At 37.7% G+C, this 21,831-nt stretch overlaps 8 protein-coding genes across 11 annotated transcripts; 4 read left to right on the top strand and 4 right to left on the bottom strand.

Moving 5' to 3' along the window:
* Window positions 1-1,544: 1,544 nt before the first annotated feature.
* Window positions 1,545-3,875, bottom strand: LOC106453210 (zinc finger CCCH domain-containing protein 33). The gene is made up of 7 exons (XM_013895469.3): window positions 3,562-3,875; window positions 3,278-3,435; window positions 3,122-3,184; window positions 2,874-2,993; window positions 2,531-2,782; window positions 2,123-2,443; window positions 1,545-2,031 (listed from the first exon to the last, which is right to left on the bottom strand). The coding sequence occupies exons 1-7, from the start codon at window positions 3,614-3,616 to the stop codon at window positions 1,822-1,824; spliced, it is 1,179 nt and encodes a 392-aa protein (XP_013750923.2). The 5' UTR covers window positions 3,617-3,875; the 3' UTR covers window positions 1,545-1,821.
* A 179-nt stretch (window positions 3,876-4,054) lies between these two features.
* On the bottom strand, window positions 4,055-5,781 carry LOC106453211 (TIMELESS-interacting protein). Its single transcript, XM_013895471.3, has 4 exons — window positions 5,420-5,781; window positions 5,216-5,338; window positions 4,678-4,777; window positions 4,055-4,545 (listed from the first exon to the last, which is right to left on the bottom strand). The coding sequence occupies exons 1-4, from the start codon at window positions 5,720-5,722 to the stop codon at window positions 4,190-4,192; spliced, it is 882 nt and encodes a 293-aa protein (XP_013750925.2). The 5' UTR covers window positions 5,723-5,781; the 3' UTR covers window positions 4,055-4,189.
* An 87-nt stretch (window positions 5,782-5,868) lies between these two features.
* On the top strand, window positions 5,869-8,857 carry LOC106454392 (receptor-like kinase LIP2). The gene is made up of 5 exons (XM_022702760.2): window positions 5,869-6,772; window positions 6,885-7,048; window positions 7,126-7,315; window positions 7,403-7,800; window positions 7,976-8,857. Exons 1-5 carry the CDS (start codon window positions 6,679-6,681, stop codon window positions 8,789-8,791), a joined length of 1,662 nt encoding a protein of 553 aa, XP_022558481.2. The 5' UTR covers window positions 5,869-6,678; the 3' UTR covers window positions 8,792-8,857.
* A 941-nt stretch (window positions 8,858-9,798) lies between these two features.
* On the top strand, window positions 9,799-11,003 carry LOC125609157 (tyrosine-protein phosphatase DSP3-like). The gene is made up of 5 exons (XM_048780206.1): window positions 9,799-10,025; window positions 10,123-10,216; window positions 10,365-10,422; window positions 10,527-10,570; window positions 10,664-11,003. The coding sequence occupies exons 1-5, from the start codon at window positions 9,874-9,876 to the stop codon at window positions 10,925-10,927; spliced, it is 612 nt and encodes a 203-aa protein (XP_048636163.1). The 5' UTR covers window positions 9,799-9,873; the 3' UTR covers window positions 10,928-11,003.
* Window positions 11,004-11,712: 709 nt separating this feature from the next.
* LOC106453217 (protein METHYLENE BLUE SENSITIVITY 1) lies at window positions 11,713-12,315 on the bottom strand. Its single transcript, XM_013895477.3, is given in 2 exon segments — window positions 11,713-12,001; window positions 12,004-12,315. Coding segments are annotated over 2 exon segments (318 nt in total). The 5' UTR covers window positions 12,208-12,315; the 3' UTR covers window positions 11,713-11,887.
* A 155-nt stretch (window positions 12,316-12,470) lies between these two features.
* LOC106453216 (isopentenyl-diphosphate Delta-isomerase I) lies at window positions 12,471-14,773 on the top strand. Its single transcript, XM_048780205.1, has 6 exons — window positions 12,471-12,775; window positions 13,263-13,318; window positions 13,787-13,878; window positions 14,005-14,107; window positions 14,196-14,333; window positions 14,405-14,773. The coding sequence occupies exons 1-6, from the start codon at window positions 12,552-12,554 to the stop codon at window positions 14,653-14,655; spliced, it is 864 nt and encodes a 287-aa protein (XP_048636162.1). The 5' UTR covers window positions 12,471-12,551; the 3' UTR covers window positions 14,656-14,773.
* Window positions 14,774-16,092: 1,319 nt separating this feature from the next.
* On the top strand, window positions 16,093-19,243 carry LOC106453215 (probable protein phosphatase 2C 33). Of its 4 annotated transcripts, XM_013895474.3 has the most exons (7): window positions 16,138-16,450; window positions 16,545-16,965; window positions 17,052-17,457; window positions 17,541-17,900; window positions 17,975-18,092; window positions 18,172-18,395; window positions 18,476-19,243. In XM_013895474.3, exons 3-7 carry the CDS (start codon window positions 17,203-17,205, stop codon window positions 18,893-18,895), a joined length of 1,377 nt encoding a protein of 458 aa, XP_013750928.2. In that variant the 5' UTR covers window positions 16,138-16,450; window positions 16,545-16,965; window positions 17,052-17,202; the 3' UTR covers window positions 18,896-19,243. The 4 variants fall into 4 exon arrangements, with proteins under 4 accessions (XP_048636159.1, XP_048636161.1, XP_048636160.1 ...); XM_048780202.1 differs by lacking the exon at window positions 16,545-16,965 and having other exon boundaries at window positions 16,093-16,450; XM_048780204.1 differs by lacking the exon at window positions 16,545-16,965 and having other exon boundaries at window positions 16,093-16,450; window positions 18,172-18,399.
* On the bottom strand, window positions 19,235-21,737 carry LOC106453214 (aspartic proteinase 39). The gene is made up of 9 exons (XM_013895473.3): window positions 21,365-21,737; window positions 21,010-21,136; window positions 20,474-20,940; window positions 20,233-20,395; window positions 20,077-20,150; window positions 19,899-19,986; window positions 19,744-19,819; window positions 19,582-19,653; window positions 19,235-19,496 (listed from the first exon to the last, which is right to left on the bottom strand). The coding sequence occupies exons 1-9, from the start codon at window positions 21,613-21,615 to the stop codon at window positions 19,345-19,347; spliced, it is 1,470 nt and encodes a 489-aa protein (XP_013750927.2). The 5' UTR covers window positions 21,616-21,737; the 3' UTR covers window positions 19,235-19,344.
* Window positions 21,738-21,831: the final 94 nt, after the last annotated feature.

The following is a 21,831-nucleotide window of genomic DNA, read 5'->3' as shown; positions in this document are numbered from 1 at the left end:
TCTCCAATCATGTTTCACTATAAATAATTAAAATACACGTAACATTGTAATCCAAAAATATACATACGTGATAAGAATGTTACGAGTATCTGTATAAAAAGGAATATTCGATTTGACCTAATCAGAACCAATTATACATTAAAAAAAAAGCAATGTGGGCCGAAGAGAAAAAAAAACACAGTAGAGATTTAACTAAGTGAGCTTATAGTTAAGACCGGCCCATTTTTGGGTGTAATTGGTTTAAAGAATTTATTGAAATAGCAATGTTGTACATAGTTCATTTATTTGTTGTGTTGTCAATTGATTCGTAAACAGTTTCGTTTTAATCAAATGTTTGGTTTATGAAACTGTAACTTGTATCTATTAGAGGGTTAATTAAAGCTAAACTGGAAATCAAGCAAATTCGTGTCCAGATTCATAGCTCAGTTTGAGGCTGATATTTAGGCCTTGCAGGTTCAAATCTAACATATTATATAGTGATGATAAGCTTTGCAACTTTTGTTACTGCTTTGTAACTATAGTTTGTCTTTACAAAGTAGTTGTTGCTTCACAGCTGAGATAATGATCTCAGCAAGACAATTCCAAAACAAAATATATAATTATCCCACAGCCAACACATTCAGAATATCAGATCAATTAATATGAACCTCCATATACCAACAACAAGGAACAGAAGATTTCCATGAAGAAAAATTGGAACGGAGGTTCAGATTCCATCTTGTCATCTTCCGACACAAATTCGGTACAGACATATAACCTATTTGCTTTATAGATGACTTTAAACTTAGATTCTCCGACATAGACTAGCACAAAACATATGGAAAAACAATTATGATAAAATGTAATAGTGTTTCCTCCAAAGAACTACTCCATGGAAGAGAAAGACTTCCATGAAGATAATGTCATGGAGGTTGAATGAACTGATATTGTCATCTTCCGACACAAAATCGATACAAAATTATAGCCTATTTTGCTTTGTAGATGACACCAGAGATTATATAAGTAAAAAAAACTAAAAAATAACGAAGCTTTCAAACACAACCATAGATCCTAGATCAAAGAAACTGAGATTGAAGGAAAGAGGGATGAAAACATAATTTATATACTCATGGCTGTTTAGGGCAACCCCATTGAGAGAGACCCAAACGATGCCGCTTAATAATATATTGGGCTTTTAGCTGCTCAATATTTAGTTCGGGCTGAACTTATTCCTATTGGGCTATAGAGGCTCGCAACGCAACAAAAGTAGTGCCGACTACGCTGATCTGTACTACTCTTTTTTCCCCTCAAGCTGATTCAGCATCGACGACGATTGATGAGAAATAGAGAGATCTTTCTACGTCATTCGATTTCATTACCAACGCTTAGTTTGTTGTAGTGGAGCTATTGGATTCATGCTCCTTTTTTGACAAAAATAAAATGCAAACATCACCAGGACTGTTAAAAAGACACAGATATTGAAAAAAGTATATATGAAAAGTCAACAGTAATAATACGATAAATCTTGAACCGGTAATAAGAAGATTATTAACCATAAGCGTTCAAAAAAAAAAGCCATAAGACCTTAACCGGTAATACAGTGTGTACCTTATTATTTCCTCCAAAGTCAAAATATGAGGAAATTAATTTTATTCACCTGATTCGCCAAATGAATATTACAACAATGGCGATCAGATCAGATATTACTTGTATAAATCACCTCCTCTATACATTATTAATATAAATGCTTCAGATTAAATGAGAAAGACGAGAATTTACAGATTCCTCTCTGAAAAATCAAAGTTTTTTGAAGCTCTCTTCTTCACTCAGTGCTGCTGTGTATCAGTTGGTAGTGTCTTCCCCAGAGGTAGTTGCTTGTCTTGTTTCAGACACTGAGACTCTTCTGGAATGTCCACCTGATGCTTCCACAACCTCATCTGTCTCTGAAGCCGTGTTGTCGTATGCGAATACTTCCATTGGGTGATGAAATTTACAGCTTGGACCAAACTTGCAGATTCCATAGCGACTATAGAACACACACAACGGTTCTCCCTATATCCAAATCAAAAGAAAACAATTAGAACCGAGTTCTAATGTAATTCAAGATGCGTTTCTTTTCTAAAGTTTGTTGAAAACAGCTTACAGGGCGTAAAGGTAGGCCAATGGGACTTAAGAGACAATCAGGAGGAGGAGCTTGTCTATCTCTAGGATGATGAAATTTGCACACTGTCCCAAACTTGCAGTCTCCTGTCTTCATGTAGAATTGGCATTCAGGTTGTCCTGGTCTCTCCGGGAAAACGCTTTCACTCGGCAATGCATAGAACCCTCCTAATGGAACAGAGGATGCCGTATTGAGACCCGAGACTGACCCTTGAGACTGAGAGCCAGCCTCGTTTTGCTGCATGTTTCTGTAGCTGTTGTGATCATTTCCAGTACCTGAAGGAGAAACTGCGCCGAGCTGACCCTGAAGAAGAAAACATCGATAAAAAGATCAAAAGCAAGTCAGACTTAGCTGACTGGCTAAGCAGTGTTGTTTTTGGACACAACTTACGGTGTATGGGTTCCATCCTTGAACGGGTACAACTCCTTGAGGCATAAGCAATGGGGTGTAGCCAGAGGGATCTTGCCATCGAGGGCTGGGAATAAAAGATGCGCTTGACCAAGGATAAGACTGTTGTTGGCCTGACGTAGGAACCATGAGGTTGGTTGTTGGTTGAGGCTGAGGCTGAGGATGGTTGAATTTACAAGTGGCACCAAATTTACAGTGTCCGGTTCTTAGAAAATAAGCACAATCAACCTCATTCTGCATATTATTTATCAACATAGAATCACTAAGAGGGTTGTAACAAGTGACAAGTGTGATGATAAAATAAAATAAAAAGAGACAAACATACAGAGCGTAGAGGATAGCCTAACATATTGAGTGAGACTCGTCCAGCAATGCCAGCTTTGTTCCTAGGATGATGAAACTTACATGTTACTCCAAACTTGCACGTTCCTGTCTTCAAATAGTACTAAGCAACCCCAAACATATAATGTAAGTTAGTCTGTGCAAGAAGATGCTAATATACAACGGAAAATCAATTTCTTATAAACATTATTTCATTATGAAACAGAGGAGAGAGAGTATTGAATAATTCACCTCGCATTCAGGCTGACCAATCCTTTCAGGGTATTCTCCTCTCATCCTTGCAGTGGCTATAACCTATAAGAGACATTAAATCACTCTCAAAAAGCTTCCAACTTTGGATCCGACCAAACAGATCAGTAAACTCAAAAATCAGACACAAGAACATACCAGTTCACGATCAGGAGGATGGTTGAAGCGACAAGTGGAGCCAAATCTACAAAGACCAGTTCTGATGTAATAAGAACAATTGGGCTCTCCTGGTCGTTCAGGGTAAGAACCTGTTTCCATCGTTTCATCCTGACTTAAATTCATTTGCCACATTGCCTCTGATCACAACCCCCAACCCAAGAAATAGAAACAGAGCTCGAGATTATTAAACCCAATCCGCAAATTAAAAAAAAACAAAATTTATTTCCGATCAAATTGTCAAGAAAGTAAAAAATTGAAGGTACCTTGAGTCATCAGAGGTGAAAGAGAGGACATAGGAACTCCGGCGTTAAAATCCATAGACGTGAAGAGGAATGTCTCCGACAATGATGATGAAGATGAGCATAAGACATTATTACACAGTCATCACTCTACAATGATTCGCCGATCCTCTTACAAGAAAACGAGAGTAGTGGTGACAATGGACATAGATGAAGACGACGAATCGAGTGAACAGAGAGACAGAGGAGAGAGAGGAAGTGATGAGAGAGACGAAAAGCTAAAAAGCGTTCTCCTCTCACCTCCACACAAAAGATACAAAGAAATTTAGAGATTAATTTATTCATTTAATTATAAAAAGTTGATGCAAATAGTAAGACGAAACTACCCCTATCACCGATGTTTTTTTGCTGCCTCTTTTATTTTATCTTCTCCACCTAAATTGGACGGTAGAGAACAAGTCACAGCATTTTTTATTATTTTGTTTCATTATCTTTGTCCTCTTCTGTGTATGGTTTATTCATACAATAAACTAGTACTTATTAGAAAACCAAACCAAACCAAAAGTCTTACACATTCATTGGTTTACAATTCATTAATTATAACAATCAAAACACCAAAATCCCAATTGAACATCTGGTAATGAAGCTAAACTTAAGCTTGATTTGGTTCTAACCTTGCTTTGGCTCGTTCGAGAGCTTTGAGCCTATTAGCTTCCATTCGTAGTCTCTGTTCCTCGGAAATGTTCTGAGCTCTCTCCATTGCCTTCAATCTATTAGCTTCCATACGTGCTCTTTGCTCTTCTGTAAGTTCATTGCTTTGATCCATGTTCTGTTCATCGCTCGGTAGCTTCTGAGTAGGTCTGGAGTCCGTTGCACTATCAAATATCTCATTCAACATACTGTCCTGAAAGGCATCAGCATTTGTATCAGCATCAACATCAGCATCCACGGTCTTCTTTGATGGTATGTTCTCCTCGTCATAACTTGGCTGATCCATATCTACATCACCTGTAAAAAAAAGAGTTTTCATCACAAACAAAACAAGATTGTACTGAAGTGAACCTAAGTTGGAATACAGCCACACAAGAAGCCTTTCTTTCTTTCAGAGTCAAGGGGGAAAAGCTGATATGTGTTACATACCTTGATCATCAGAATGAGCAGCATTTTCCTCCTGCTTTTCGTATAACTTGTTTGGATCAACTCCACTGGCGACCCTTTCCCTCAGTTCGTTTATACAAATCTGAAAGTATACCAACATTACCGAAGTTTTAATGCAAATGCAACATACCCATTGACTGAATATATAGAGTTTTTGGTTACCCCAAGAACCTTAAACTTAAAGAGTGTGAACACAGTGATCATATCACCAAAACAGCCTAACTATAAAGATAATTTATATATTATGTTAGAGATAATGACATACACATTATACTTGTTGTTATCATCCTTCGTTCCTTCTCCTTATCTACTTAGGCTATCTCTTTGTATATATACTTTCCATATACACTTTCCTAAATCTTATACACATTCTCAGACTCTATTACTTGGAACTCACAAATCAACACATGAGGAAAACAAGCAGTGTAACCGGATTCATAGATTCACAACTGCCACTAGGAAACTTTCAAGATTGCATGAAGAACAGTTACAACATCAGAAGAAGTGAGATTGATTGTACCTTGACACGCTTAGTAGAAGCGACTTGTTGGACTTTATGCACAAACTGATCAAAGGAGTAGTAAGGTAGGAGATGAGAGTGCCACTCACTGTACATCCTTATCAAATTCCCCAAATCGCTAACCTAAACAAAAACAATTATCATGAAATCTGATCAAACAGTTCTCAATCTGATATGATCAGGTTATGAATACGACTCTACTACCTCTTTGCCTCGGCCACGATACTTGAAGGATCTAGGGAAGTGGCGAAGAACGTAGCCGAGACCATCCTCCGAGAGCAGCATCTCAGGTGTTAGCTTAGGCCTTGGGACTCTCGCCTTCGTCGCTTTCGGAACAGGTCCCGCGGCGGCGGAGTTTCCACTTTTGGGGAAAGATCTCTGCGCGTCACCGTTAGGGGTTTGAGAAGAAGGGGCGGGATCGCCGGCGGCCGGAGCCGAGGATGGGCAATCGCGAGACCAGTGACCGGGACGGCCGCATTTGAAGCATCCCGTCGGAGCTGATTCCATCTCGATCTTCCTCTGGCCTCTGTCTCCCTCTTAGGTCTTTATCGGATTCAATTGCGAATATCATTTTGGCGGTTTAATGTTTTTCAGTAGCGGGAAAAAGTGTATTGGACGAACCGGACGGGTTTTAATCGACCCGGATCGTTTGAAATTGGCTTTCTAAAAGATTTGTTTTTTTTAAAACACTAGCATTTGTAATTGACCACTACTGAGGCTACTTGGAAACTCTTTTGGAAAAAAAAAACTAAAAACAATTATCCTAAAAAATTTCTCTATTAAATTATACAATTTTTTTATAACAGCTTTTAAATAAGCTCAACTAAAAAAACACAGTAAATTTATTAAATTATCGAATATTAATGTTTATATCGTTAAAAGATAAAGAAATGATCAGCACTAACACTAACGTATTATGCATTATTTGGAAAGTACTAATCATCAACACTAGCATGAATAGTTTTCACACAAAAAAAAACTAGCATGAATTAGACTATGTGGATTCATAATAGTCTACTCATTTAGGACTAAATTTTCAAAATTACGTATAACCCATCAAAATTAGCAAAAATATATTATTGTAATTGACTATTGGACAAACCAATTCATTTTTATCTTTATCTGAGAGCACTACTATTAATTTTTTTTACAAATACAAATTAAATTTTGCATTAACCTGAAAAGGAAGGATGTTCACCATGCTTTTGGGAGAGGTAAACATTTTCGAGAGAGATAATTTTGTAAGAACCCCTTCATATTCGGAGAAGTCATTCTTCATCATCAATTCCAATGGCTTGGATTTGTCTCTTTCATTTTTCTCTTGTGTTTCTTCTTTCACGTGGGTCCTTCAATCTCCATGAAGGATCAGAGCCATTGCTAAAATCCTTAACAAAACAAAATGTTTATTTTTCTTAAACAGATTTTTAACCCTTCTAATTACTTAGATTAAATTTTGGAACACCATGCATTGTTTTCCATGTTTCTCTACGCCAAAGAGTAAAAAATCTCCAACTAGGAATGAGACCAACGACAATGAAACCAGACCACATGCACGCGGTATGTATGTCCTAACGTTGCCATATTTCTGATTGTTAAAGATTGAAAACCCATTTCTTTGTCTATATAATCAATCAGTACTAATAATTATTACTTTATTTTGTTCTTAAAGAGAATAAACATGCAGAAGAAGCAGAGCAATTGGAAGAAACGACGTTGAAGACGTTCACTTTCCGAGAACTAGCGACGGCGACAAAGAATTTCCGGCAAGAATGTTTGTTAGGAGAAGGTGGATTCGGTAGGGTTTACAAAGGAACCCTTCAACCTACTGGCCAGGTGAGAATTATATACATTTCATTAATGATCCATCATCACCATAATAAGTAAGAGGACAAATTTTGAAAAATGTGTAGGTAGTGGCTGTAAAGCAACTAGACAAGCATGGACTGCATGGGAACAAGGAGTTTCAAGCAGAGGTCTTGTCATTAGGCCGACTCGATCATCCCAATCTTGTTAAGCTTGTAGGATACTGTGCTGATGGAGATCAAAGGCTTTTGGTCTATGATTATGTCACTGGAGGTTCTCTCCAAGACCATCTTCATGGTACATATGTATAGAGTGTTACTTCTTCAACACGTTTTAAACTTTTTAAGAGAAAGAGCTGAGGTTTTTGGATGTTTGCTTTTGCAGAGCTAAAATCAGACCGTGGACCAATGGATTGGACGACAAGGATGCAGATAGCGTATGGCGCAGCGCAAGGGCTTGATTACTTGCATGATAAAGTGAATCCACCCGTGATATACCGTGATTTGAAAGCTTCAAATGTTTTGTTGGACGATGACTTGTGTCCTAAGCTTTCTGACTTTGGCCTGCATAAGCTAGGACCAGGGACGGGTGATAAGATGGTGGCTTTAACTTCCCGAGTAATGGGAACTTATGGTTACTCCGCTCCTGAGTATACACGAGGAGGAAATCTCACCTTGAAATCAGATGTCTATAGCTTTGGAGTCGTGTTGCTTGAGCTCATCACCGGTCGAAGAGCTCTTGATACTACTAGACCTAATGATGAACAAAACTTAGTTTCTTGGGTAAGTAAACAAACCATCAAGATAAAAAAAATTGTTTTGTTAATAAAATCAGTAAAATTATATAATCATTTATTTGTAGGCACAACCGTTATTTGGGTAAGTAAACAAACCATTAAGCTGTTTTAAAAAATCATAAATGTTTCTTTTTAAAAACAATTTTCCCATTTCTTTATAGGCACAACCATTGTTTGGAGATCCAAAGAGATACCCTGATATGGCAGATCCAGTTCTTGAGAATAAATTCTCAGAGAGAGGGCTAAACCAAGCAGTGGCCATAGCTTCAATGTGTGTACAAGAGGAGGCAACAACTCGTCCTCTGATAAGCGATGTAATGGTTGCACTTAGCTTCCTTTCCATGTCTACAGAAGACGGTGTTCCCACAACTGTTCCTATCCTATCCTTCAGGGACAAGAGCATGTCTATAGCCTTAAGCCGACATGATTCAGATCTTGCATCTTCTAAACTAGCAGTAGAAGATGAAAAGTCTAGTACATCATCAGACAAAGAATCATCTGTGGACAGCATGAAGGAGAGAGTAATCAAACGTGAGGAGGAAGATAGCTCGAGCGAATCTGATGATGGGTCTGGTTCTAACTCGGATGAAGAACATGAAGAGGATCGAAACAGTTTATCAACAGAGGCTATTGATGAGAAGAACCAGGCGCAGAGCTTGAAGATAAACTATAGATATAGTTGGGAAGAAGTGGATGTTAGTGATGAGAAGCTAAGCAGTAAAGGCAGCCAGAAATCAAATGATGAGAGCATATATTCGTGCTATGATATTGAAGTAGACCATGATGATTCACTTATGAATAAGGAGAAAAAGGAAGAAGAAGACATTCACAGCTCAAAAAGTGACGATGATCAAAGTGTTTACTTTGATGATGTATCAGAAGATGATAATGAGATATCTTTTCATCGGATAAAATCAGAGGTGGATGTTGATTATGTTGAAGATGACAGTGGAACTTCTTTGCACCCAGTTAAATAAAAGGTTTAAAGTGATTCTACATAAGATTGAAACTTTCTTCGTGGTTTTTTTATTCATCCCTCAATGCTAAAGACGAAAGAATTTGAATCATTTGGAGATATATTTTTTGAAAATACACTCTCAGTTAGGAATATAATAATACACTTTGAAGTTTTTCTTTACAAATCTATAACCATTTCTCTTTGTATTTGATGAGGATATTTTGGATTGATAGATAGCCTATACCAAATGTACAAATCAGTTGATCTGATTAAAACAAAAAACATAGTCAGAAGTTGTGACTTTTACATACATATATGGTGTTTTGAAAAGTTTAATGAAACACACTAAAGTGTCAGTCTCCTTTAAGATATAGTATTTTAAACAAACAAAAAAAAAAGCATGTGTGACATAACAAAGACCTAAATATGAATCTTACCAAATCATCAAATCTTAGCTATGATTGTATGACTATGATGAGCAGTATTAGATTTTGCGCATGAAAAAAGAAAGAAATTAGATAAAATTAAGTCTCGTAAATTATATACTTATCCGATAGAAATAATCAAATAATCCATATAGCATAAATAGTTGCTATACCGTCTTTTGGTTTTTCTAGGGTCTTTTTTCTTGTCAACAAATATTCATTCAATACTCAGTCAGTCTATAAAGAAATAAAAAAAATCAAACGAGACCACTCGAGTCTTTACGTTTTATGTGAATCCGACCACTAGTTTCTTTCTTTTTTTGAGTTAGACCACATTTTATTCAATTTTTTGTTGTTCAGTTAAAAAATGTGAGATGTAATAAAAAGCAGAAAGATGTAATAAAAGTGTCAAGATCCAAAAAAGGGCTCCACACGCTAAATCCCTTACAATGGGTTTAAAACTTTTAAACCCCCATAGGAAGAAATAATCGTTACCGTAAAAACTGAGTCTTCCTTTTCACAATAGAAGCTTCACTTGATCCCTCTCCTATATAAACACCTTTCTTTCTTTCTCTCAAATCAATACCAACCATCACTTCTTTCTTTGGCTTTGATTGCTCTGTTTCTCTCTCTCTCTGCCTCTTTGTTCTTCATAATTCTTTACAAGTTACTAGAGATGTGTTTGATAATGAAAGCTGATGATCACGACGGTTGTGTGCTAGTCGCGCCTCAGAATTTCGCGATGGTTGAAAACGGTATTTACCGATCTTCGTTTCCTAAACCAGAGCATTTCGGTTTCCTCACAGCCCTTAATCTTCGTTCCATCATGTAAGACCATTGGTTTCTCTCCTCCTTCCTTTGTTTTGTTTTTTAAATATTTCCATTGAATTAGTAAAAACTGTTCCTTTCTTGATTCACCAAGCAGTTATCTTTGTCCTGAACCATACCCGGAGGAGAGTTTGAAGTTTTATGAGGCCAACAACATCAAGCTTTTCCAATTTGCAATCGAAAGTCAAAAGGTGTGTGTCTCTGTTTGCCTTCTTATATACACACACTCTCTCAGCTCCATTCATCAAATGTTTCATTGGAAGGTTTCTTAGCCACTCTGTTGATATCTTGTTGCTCTTTGAGTCACTATTGTTTAACTGGATCGTTTATGATTTGCAGGATCCTCCAACTCCAATACCAGAGGATACAGTTATGGCTGCTCTCAGAGTGTTAGTTGGTAATGAATCCAACACTCAACACGGTCTTTTGGATGTGTATAATCCCTTCCTTACTTGCTTTTTCATGAGTCTTAGAGTAAACTGTGTTTTGTTTTCTATGTAGATGTAAGAAACCATCCGATTCTCATTCATTGCAAAGCTGGGAAGGTTAATAATACAACCTTTATTACTAGTGGTCTTCTATTTTTACTACTAGTTATTAAAGGACACTAAAGGTTGGACTCAATGTGGCGAATGCAGCATAGGACAGGTTGTTTGGTGGGATGCTTAAGAAAAGTTCAGAACTGGTGCTGGTCATCTGTGCTAGAGGAATACCAAAAGTACGCGGGTTTGAAGTGCAGACAGAGGGACATGAAGTGTATTGAGACATTTGATACCGTGAGCTTGAGGCAGTGTCTCTTGAGCATTATGTACCGTTATCTCGGTTATGGCCCTAATAGGAAAAGGTTGCTCTATGGAGAAGAAAATGTCCAGACACCGAAACCGCAGGCTACCAAAGTTTGACAATGAGAGCAACCAAGTGTGACATGGTTTGGGTATAAGTTTGAGATTCAATTTATAAGTAACTAGATGATTCTTTTAAGAGGAGAAGTTGGTTTATACATATATCAAGATTCATACACATAGGTTTGATTTGGGTATTATAAGTATACAGAGGCTATTCTTCATTCATAATTAGAAACTGTGGCATGAGAGGTCAGTTAACTCAATGACCACTAATGCTTAAGTTGCTTTATCTTTCTTTCTTTTGTTTATTTATTTGTCAAGTCTTAAAGTGTGGGTTTAGTAGGCTAGTGGCCATTACCATTGTTATTTGTTAATTTAAAATCAATTACTAAAAGATGAGAGAATAATATTAATAAATTTTAGTAAACATTATTACACAATGTCACATTTTCCAATCTATACCATGTGCGGTGCGTGACAAGGTTTCTGACAATATAATACCATATAAGAGCAAAGATCTCTTAATTAAAGATGTCTTTTTAAGATAATCAAAGAATCCCACCAATTTGTGTTAGCATTCTTGAACTAAAAGAGGCCATATTCTGTTTTATTAACAACGGTGACTTTACACGTAATTTAACACGTAAATAGAAAGAAGTTAAAGTGTGAAAACACACGTAACAAACAAGCGACTTAAATCAAACGTGATGTGCACTTAATGCAATGCAAAAACATATAAACAGAGAAACTGAAGCCACAACGCTAGCCTAAACCAAATGATACTCAAAGACAAGTTCATACAAATTACTAAGAACATTTGCAATAAACAAAGACTCAAACAATCGTTCAAAGATCAGTTTATTCATATAACATCTCCCTACTCCATTTGAAAAACAGCAGATAAGCATCATCAACATTCAACAAGATTGATTAGGGGTAGAGTAGCAAATCATTGTCTTAAACAAACATAAAAGATTAAAAGATGATAAATTTTTCAGGAAACTGAAGCATAAAGATTTACTTCTTTAAGCTTCCCCTGATTCCAGGTTTAGGTTTGGACTCAGCCACTGGAGCCAAAACAGCATGGAGATTCACGAGCTTGGACTCTTCGTAAGGGATCTTGGGATGCTTCTTGACTCGTGATGGATCTGCATGGTCTTGAGATCAGGAGCCGTGATTTTGCAGTGAGGACACTCAAACTTAGCGTGATCACCTTTCTTCTTTCCGGTCCGGTCGGCTATTCCCGCTTTTCCTCCGCCTCTGTTGGTCAACGCAGCGTCGATCTTGGCTTGAATCTCCTTAGCTGTATGCTTCTTAGGCTTGGCCTTGCCAGTCATCTTCAGTGGTGGTGTGGTGGCGGCGACTCAGGGAGAAGCCCTAGCCGTAACTCTAGTTGTGTTCCACAGTCTAGTCTGATGAGGACAACAACTTGGGAAAATTATCTGAGGGTCAGTGTAAATAAAAAAAAATAGTTATGGAAAAATTGCAAATAAACCCCTCAAAAATAACAACTTTTTGTAAGGAAACTCTTTTTAATTAATCTTATCCGCTTTTGTCGGGAGAGGTTTATTATAGAGTGCGGAGAGGTACATGGTAAGGGTGGTGGACATAAAATAAAATAAAACAAAACGGAGAAAGCAGGGGAGCGCATCAGTTACCAACCACATGCAACAGCACATCAATGTCTGCTTCTTCTTCTTCTTCTTTATTTAATCTCTCTTTGATTCGCTTCAGATCTCTCTCTTCTTCCCGGTTTCTCCGTCTTCCTCCTTCACCGCTCCGATCCGTTTCGGCTCAATTATCACCGAGAAAGTTTCGAGCTTTCTCCGGTGGTGCCGCAATGACGACAGATGCTAAAGATGCTGGAATGGATGCTGTCCAGAGACGCCTCATGTTCGAGGACGAGTAAGTCTTTTGTTCCTCCCTATTTCGAATTCGATTTCGATTCGTGGGTTTCGTCAAAAATTGTACCTTTTGTCAAAAAGAAGAAAAATTGGATTTGGTTCTGAAAATTGGATTTTTTTTTTCGATTAGCCACTGTTGAGAAACATATGTCTATTGATTTGTTGACTCCGATGTAATAATAAATGATTTATGGATTAAGTAGCTGTTAAGTTTCTTCATTTCATGTTCCTTTTGCTGGTCGTTGGAATCAAATGGGCAAAAAGTCAACACATTACTGTCTTATATGGAAGTCATAGTCATTGTTGGGAGGAACATAGTCAAGTTAACTAACCTATGTCGTTGTATATATATAGGAAGTTTGTTCCCTTTGCTTTAATAGTAGTGTTAGTGTCTTCTAAGTTTTAGTAGGTCTATTGATGTCAAGTACAAGCTTCTTATACTATCTCTCCACCGTAATTAAAATTCCCGTTTCTTGTCTTGCTTGCAGATGCATTCTTGTTGACGAAACTGATCGTGTTGTGGGTCATGACAGCAAGTATAATTGTAAGTGAACTTGGTTCGACATCTCATCCTATCTCTTAGTGTTTTCTGTTTAAATTCATTTGCTTCTTTACTTTTTCTCCTATGACTGAACTTAGTTAGCTGCATCAAATGTTATAGGCCTTTTAGTGATTGTGTCGAGCATACTATTTCTGGTGTAGCTAGTAACATGTTCAGTGTCTACCAAGCGTGTAAATAATCCTTATTAAAGCGTGTGAACACATTATAAGGGACTTTTTCTTGCAGTGTTGTGCCATTTTAACCAGACAATGATATTTTTTTTACTATTGAAATAGTGAGTTCTGTCATGTTGAATATATAAAATAGACTACTGGAAGCTTGAAGAAATCTAACGATTATGATTTTATTTGGCATTTTATTATTACTGAAGTGATAGAGGATGTCTGTTATGCTTCTTTATCTCTGTCTATGCGATTATTCAAGATAACTGAGACTTTATAAAATGTGCAGGTCATCTGATGGAAAACATTGAAGCTAAGAATTTGCTTCACAGGGCTTTTAGTGTATTTTTATTCAACTCGAACTATGAGTTGCTTCTCCAGGTCTTTTCTTATGACTGCTTTGACTTCATGATTGTCTACACATACGTGTTACTACTTACTATGCATGGTTGGCAGGTCTTAATAATCTGCTATATTACTGAAATTTTCTTCTTCTTTTTTGAACAGCAAAGGTCAAAAGCAAAGGTGACATTCCCTCTAGTGTGGACAAACACTTGTTGCAGCCATCCTCTTTACCGTGATTCAGAGCTTATCGAGGAAAATGCACTCGGTTGGTACCTTCTGGGCAAAACAATTTACTACTTATTACCGCTTACTTGATTACTGACCTCATTGTTTTGTATCATGCTCATATTCAGGTGTGAGGAATGCTGCACAGAGAAAGCTTCTCGACGAGCTCGGTATTGTAGCTGAAGACGTACCAGTCGATGAGTTCACTCCCTTGGGACGTATGCTTTACAAGGCTCCTTCTGATGGCAAATGGGGAGAGCACGAACGTAAAATACCATCTCCCTGAAGTCCCGTGTTGACTTATGAAATGGAACGTTGATGTTCTTTTCTTTTGCAGTGGACTACTTGCTGTTCATCGTGAGGGATGTTAAGGTTGAGCCAAACCCGGACGAAGTAGCGGAGATAAAGTATGTGAGCAGGGAAGGGCTGAAGGAGCTGGTAAGGAAAGCTGATGCCGGGGAGGAAGGTTTGAAGCTGTCGCCGTGGTTCAGACTGGTGGTGGACAATTTCTTGATGAAGTGGTGGGATCATGTTGAGAAAGGAACTCTCGGTGAAGCTGTAGACATGAAGACCATCCACAAACTCTGAAATCTTCCTTAAGTTTTTGGGAGAATCTTTCTGTTCTTGATTAATAATTGGGAGATGTGAGACCTTTTAGATGTTTCAAGAAAAACCATTCAATAAAGTTTCATTTTTATTTTTGAAATTATGGTAATCTTTTTCAATGATCTTAGCTTGAATTCCACATTCTGAGATTGTGTTAAAAAACTCAAGAAAGAGTCTTGCTTATAAAGGCTAGTAAGAAAGGAGTTGGTGAACAATTAAAGAGTCCCACTCAACATAGCTGGCACTCGGATTTGCGATGGCGAATGGCTATACGCAGATGCTGATGGTATCCTTGTTTCTCACATCGAATTATCCGTTTAGAAACAAAGATGGCCTCTTGATTTCTTTAGTCTTTGAAGGATTACTAAAGCTATTGGATATGTTTTGAGCTTGTGGCGTGTTGATAAAGAAAATGATACTTTATTTGTATCACATGGCGTGTAATGTAACGTTTGTGATATAAAATGGTTCGTTATACATTGTATTGTTATAGACAGAGACTTATCTAGACCATGGGGCAGTCCTAATTAATCAGCGACTAAACTGGTCATAGTCACTAAACAGCATCTACTACTAATAGATTACTAAACGCTAAGAACTCAGCAGTGTAAACGTAATCTATGATTTTATCCAAAAAAGAGTTTGGATTATTTGATTGAGACCGGACTAGAGCAAGCAAACAAAGGAAGAAGATAAGACTGAAAAAGTCATTTTGGAAATCATGAGAGAGAGGAGAAACTAAACTCAAAGAGGTTGTCTTCTTGAGAATGATGATCTGCAGATCTGCTGCTTGCATGAGAGGAGAAGTTGATACGCGTTGGGACTTGTGCCAGTGTGCCTCGTGGCCGACATGTGACTTTAGTTTTTGTACTCGCAAATGTTTTTGTAAGTATTTGACTATTCTTTATGGGTTCCACGAATATAAATGTTCTGTCACTCAGGCTTCTACAAATGCACAAGGAAATCACCATTCAACAATTGCCATTTATCATGCATGCTATTTAACCAGAAAAGACTGATCATCACATTTATTAAAATACCTTACTTTGGATTACGTTTGATACGCTTTAATGTGTTTTAAATTTTTGTTGAAATATTATTATTTCTCGTTAACAAACAACCACGTACACTCGATAAAATTAAATCAAATAGACAATTATTAAAACGGATTAGAAAAGTGAACAAGATTAAGCTGACCAAAGAAGAAGTTTAGTTGGATTAAAATGAGGATGATTGACCGATTGAGACACCTCTCTCTATATATTAATGATTTGATATATTTTGCATGGGATCTTTTTATAAATCAGGAAATAATAAAATAAAATATTGGTTGGATGTCAGGAAATTATTGTGTAAGAAACGTCTTATCCAACCCTCCCATGTTAATAGTGCCAGCCTGAAAAAACACGCAAATATTCAAATATAAATTAAAAAAAACCCATCATCTCTTGAGAAAAATAGGAAAAAAACATGATAAACATATTTAGAGAGTGTGAACGGACCAATCTACATTACTGTTTCTATCTCTCTATCTACACATTGAAAGTCTGAAGGAGAAAGAACGGGTTTGTAGTTGGTTCGTTGCGTTTCTTTCTCCTTAAAATCTCTCTCTCTCTCTTTTTATTTCTTTCCTCTCGCAGTTACTCTGTTTCTATTTTACGCGCCTTAACAGAATCTTCCTCTGCTTTGTTTTCTTCGTCTTTCTCCCTGATTGAATCTGATTCTGAGATCCTCCTCCTACCTTTTGATTGATCTCTCTCTCTCTCTCTCCTCCCTGGTGAGTCTCTTTTCAGCTCGAATTAGATTAAAAGTTTGATACTTTCTCAAATGCTAATTTTTCTCAGTGATTTTCTTTTTTGGATTCGTTTCAGACGATAGAGAAAGAGTTTCGATGATTCTCGTGTTTGAAGTCTCTTTCCAAATCACTGTGTGATTGGTCTCTGATGTATTAAAATAAACAAAAGACCTCTCTTTAATTATTTTTATTTTTTTGTGTGGTGCCAATAGAAAAACATCTACAACGTAGATCTCTTCCTTTTTCTTCTTCTAAACTTTCTGGGATTAAATTTACTGTACAATTATTTTTATTACAAAACCGTTTCTTTGAACGATTAGACCAACAAGTCTTACCTTACCCTTGTCTTGGTCAGCTTTGAAAGGCTTGATTCTTTTGTCAATTTGTTTCCTTTCTTCATTCAATCTTGGCGATGTGGGTTTAAGATTCACTGCTGTGGAATAATAATATTCGCCATTAGTGTTCTTTCATAAAGTAGCTGGAACTAAAAAATAGAGGTATATATATGTTTCTTCTTCTTTGTCTGAATCCATCATTTCCTCTTTGATCTAAAAAAGGAAATTTAATTTTTTTTTATTTACAGATATCTCTTTCCTTACCTGAATCCCATCATTGCTCTCTGTGGTGATAATCTGGATCTAAAGCCTCAATCTTTCTCGCTGGAGGACCACCGTGGGTGTGATTGCACAACAGTTGGTCTGGAGTGCCTTGTTAATATAATCAGGGCCCTGAGAATGGGGTCCTGTCTATCTGGTGAGACCAGGAGTCCCACACCTGGCTCTCCTTGCTCTCCTGGCTTTGGTGTGAAGAAGAGGAAGAACTCTAAGAAGAGACTCGGTTCCAGAAACTCCTCCTTTGATTCAAGGAGAGATGATCCGTTGCATAGAGTTCCGGGTCGGATGTACTTGAATGGAGCAAGTGAGGCTGCTTGTATCTTCACTCAGCAAGGCAAGAAAGGGCCTAATCAAGATGCCATGGTTGTTTGGGAGGTTAGTTACAAACAATTAAGTCTTTTATTTCTTTTATTCTCTTTGTTTATGGTTCTCTTATAGGTTTTCATTTGTGTGTGCAGAGTTTTGGTTCAAGGACAGATACAGTCTTCTGTGGAGTGTTTGATGGGCATGGTCCGTATGGTCATATGGTTGCAAAGAGAGTCAGAGACAATCTTCCTCTCAAATTAAGTGCTTATTGGGAAGCTAAAGTACCTATTAATAGTGCAAGCAACATCAACAACTCTGAAGATGTTTCTTTTGTATCTGCTGAGGAAGAACCTAGTGCCAACAACAACTCTGAAGAGTCCCAATCTGATTTGTTTCAAACTCTGAAAGATGCCTTTCTTAAGGCTTTCAAAGTTATGGACAGAGAGCTTAAATTCCATAAAAGTGTTGACTGTTTCTGCAGTGGTACAACGGCTGTGACTTTGATCAAACAGGTATTGTCATGTCTTTATTAGCTTAATTCACAGTAACTGGTTGTTTATTATATAAAACCTCTGCTATATCATAGGGTGAGTATCTTGTTGTTGGAAACGTTGGGGACTCTAGAGCTGTGATGGGGACAAGAAACGGTGAAAACGCTCTTGTTGCTGTTCAACTAACTGTTGATCTCAAGCCAAATCTCCCAGGTTGAGTAACTATCCCTTATGATGATGGATCCCTTTTATTCAAGTTGTTGTGTTAATTGCCTTGTGATTGATTTTGCAGCTGAGGCAGAGAGGATAAAGAAGTGTAGAGGACGTGTGTTTGCTCTTAGAGATGAACCTGAGGTTTGTAGAGTTTGGCTGCCAAACTGTGACTCACCTGGACTTGCAATGGCACGTGCTTTCGGAGACTTTTGTCTTAAAGATTTTGGTCTAATCTCTGTCCCTGATGTATCATTCCGTCGATTAACCGAACAAGATGAGTTCATAGTGTTGGCTTCAGATGGGGTAGGTAACCTCTCAGACATACAAACATTTCTTGTCTCTGTGCATTTTTTTTTTGTCTAATGGTATGTTTTGTGTGATAGATTTGGGATGTGCTCTCAAACGAAGAGGTAGTAGCGATTGTGGCTTCAGCACCATCACGTTCCTCAGCAGCAAGAGCTTTAGTGGAGTCTGCGGTTAGAGCTTGGAGATACAAATACCCTACCTCCAAAGTCGATGACTGTGCTGCGGTTTGCTTGTATCTACACTCCAATGACACAAACGTCATATCGTCAGCTTCTTCCATCTCCAAACTGGAAGATGATGATGATGCATCAGAACCAAGCGGTCTAGGCCGTTCAAGTACTGTCAGGACAGGGAAAGAGATTGCTCTTGATGAAAGTGAAGCTGAAAAGCTGATTAAAGAAGAGGATATAGAGCCTGGAACAGAGTACTCTGCACTAGAAGGTGTTGCAAGGGTTAATACACTTTTAAACTTACCAAGATTTGTGCCTGGAAAGTAAAAAAAGAGAAATAAGAGTTCGAAAACTGAAGAAGTTGAGTGGTGACAACAACACATTTAATCAAATAAATCACTCTCAGGACTCAGGAGAGGTATTGTCTTTTCTTTCCCACCTTTCTGCATTCTCTTATTCTTTGAGTCGACATTCATTGGTTTGGAACATAAACTCCTGTCAGTTTTGTTTTTCTATTTATGTCTTTCTTGTTAATGTTTTGGTATTGTCAGTAAAGAAAGTGAAAACACAATCACATGTATGTAATAACGGCTTTGTGTCTGTGATACCATGAAACCCCCCTCGGACTTAATTTTGTCTGTCTGTTGGGGGAATATTTCCTGTTGATTGCCTCAATCACTTTCTCTTTCAAACTCAATTGTTTCAACAAATGGGAATCAGATCCTTTTACTAATAACAACACAAACACAGCGAACAAACTTGTCTTCTTACCAAGGCTATAAAGCAATGTTAGAGAGGAAAAGAACTAAGAGAGAAACAATTGTAAGAAATTTGGAAACAGCTAAAGAAGAAGACCATGAGAGATTGTGTGCACCAACTGTGTAGACTGCTCCACTTTGTTCATCCTTCACTTGTATTCCTCCTGAGCCTGTGTGATTCATCCGTCACATTCAAACGCCTTAAAATAGAATTTTAACAAAAAAAAGATAAGTAGGATCTGTGATGATGCTTACAGTTGTGATTGGTCCATCCAATAACTTGATTTTCGATATCGTAGACAACTAACTTGTTAGAAAGCGCCATATCTGCACAGCCAAATCAAGTCAAGACTTCAATTATTTGGTGATTAGATTGTGAAATACATTTTTTTTTTTTGGAAGAGAGAGAGATGTTACCTCCAAGAATTGACAATTCTCCTCCATCTTTAGTCTGCAATCCACCGGTTTGCCAGCCTAAACACCATGTGTCTCCCTAAACAAGAGTCGGAGTTTATGTCAGAACAGGAACAACAAACAAGATCAAAGAGTCAGAACAAGAACTAAAACTTTACTTGAATTTGGAATAGATAATCCCGAGGAGTCACCGTCAAGGAAGCAGACTTGTCGAACTGAAATGTCACAGGTGGGAACCGATCTAAACTGTGGATATTGTCAACAGAATTATGAATCAGTCACCACATTAGATGTAGCTTAAACCGACTCAACAAAGCAATGTGTTTAGATTCTTACTTGTCGGTATAACGGAAACAAGTAAAGGCATCTTGAACCTTATGCAAGTTGAGCTCTGGATGTGAAGCCAAGATCTGCCAAAAATAACAAACAAAGTGTTTTAAGAAACTTTATAGTAAAAGAAACATATTTTATGAAGAAAACAATTGTATTAACCTCATTGATTAACGGATTATAAACAGCGGTGGGGAGATAGACCAAAGTAGTACCACTGTCAACAATGACTCCTTTGTCATCTCCAGAATCAAATGCTCCGGAAGAAAGTTGCAAAACTGAGTTACCAACTTCAATTGAATTGAGGCTAACACTATAGTGAGCTCTGTAGAGAAGGTTCACAAACACTGTAAGTAACTCAAAACAAGAAGAGGTTTAAGGAAAAAGTTATTCATTGGCTTACGATTTAGAGAGCATAGGAGTAGTCTTCACTTTCGGTGACACGACTTCTCCAATGGCGAAGATACCACCTCCATTTTTGTTATCCAAGCAATGTGCAAAAGTCCTTTTCACCTTCCCTTGTGAAGCTAACTGAGATATAAACGATGAATTGGACTGTCCAAATCCCATTATCCCATCAACTGCAGAGACGGATTCACCTAGCTGACCAGACTGTTTAGACCCGCACCCGAAGATGATGGTTCCGTTGGTAGAACCGGTCTGACGGTTACCAGTAACCAAGTTCAAATGCATAACATCTCTCACTAAGTGACCACTAGTGGAGCTTTGATCTCCGTATTGGATAATGTATTTGCAAGTGGAGCCTGAGTGGCATTCAGATATTTGGTTAAAGTATGAGCAGAAGCTGTCGTCACAAGAAACAGACTTTGCGGTGGAGGAAGCACCTGAATCATAAGGTGTTAGATCTACCTGAAAAAGATAAATGAAACCATTTAAAACATTATATATGCAACTTAAAAGATAAACTAATAGTCTTACCAAATCACTTTTCCTAGGACAACTAATGCATCCGGCGCAATTCACCCATAAGATGTCACTTCCTGTATCGACTTGGACATGGTAGTCTCTTGATGGAGTTCCAAGTCCGATTTTAGCAAAGTATAAACTGTAATAACAAGAACAAGAGTCAAACAATGAGAGACAATGACCAAACAAACAGTGATGAGAATCTCTCAAAAGATCAAAAGCTTAAAAAAAAAAGGTATCTTTCAGATTCCACATTTATAGGCATAAAGATTTAACCTTTCTATTTAAATTCCCAAACTTTATTTCATAAGGAAACAAAAAAAAATGTTAAAGATTAGAGCTTTGAGTAATGGGGGGAATCGTGTACCCGGTGGACTCAGGCTGGCTATCGCCGCCGAGAGGGAGATCGATGGCGGAGAGGAGTCTGGAGTGACGGTGAGCGTCGTGAGCTTTGAGTGCTCCGAGATCCTTTTCTCTTTTACCGGCGAACTTGCTTCGAACTTGGAATGCCAAGTTCTCCGTCGCCGCCGCTGATGACGGCGGCGAAATCAGCAGCGTCGCGAGTGCTGCCGATAGGAAAATCGCCGACAAAGACCAATGTCTCCGCGTGAGATCCATTCTCCGTCAAAAGACTAATATTCCAAACTTATTAATTTAGAAACAAAAAATAGAAAGGAAAAAAGGTAAAGAGAGGAAAAGTGTTAGCTTTGGCGGTGGCGTGAGGTTTAGGACAAAGATGTGTAAGAAGAAAGAAACTTTGTAATAAAATTTAGTTAGAAAATTATTTTATTACAAAATCTCGAATCACCTTTGAATCTCTCTGACTAAACAATT

This window comes from Brassica napus, chromosome A5, assembly GCF_020379485.1.
Source record: "Brassica napus cultivar Da-Ae chromosome A5, Da-Ae, whole genome shotgun sequence".
Classification (NCBI taxonomy): Eukaryota; Viridiplantae; Streptophyta; class Magnoliopsida; order Brassicales; family Brassicaceae; genus Brassica; species Brassica napus.
Note: the sequence above shows the minus strand (reverse complement) of the source record. Positions and strands in the feature narration are given on the sequence as shown.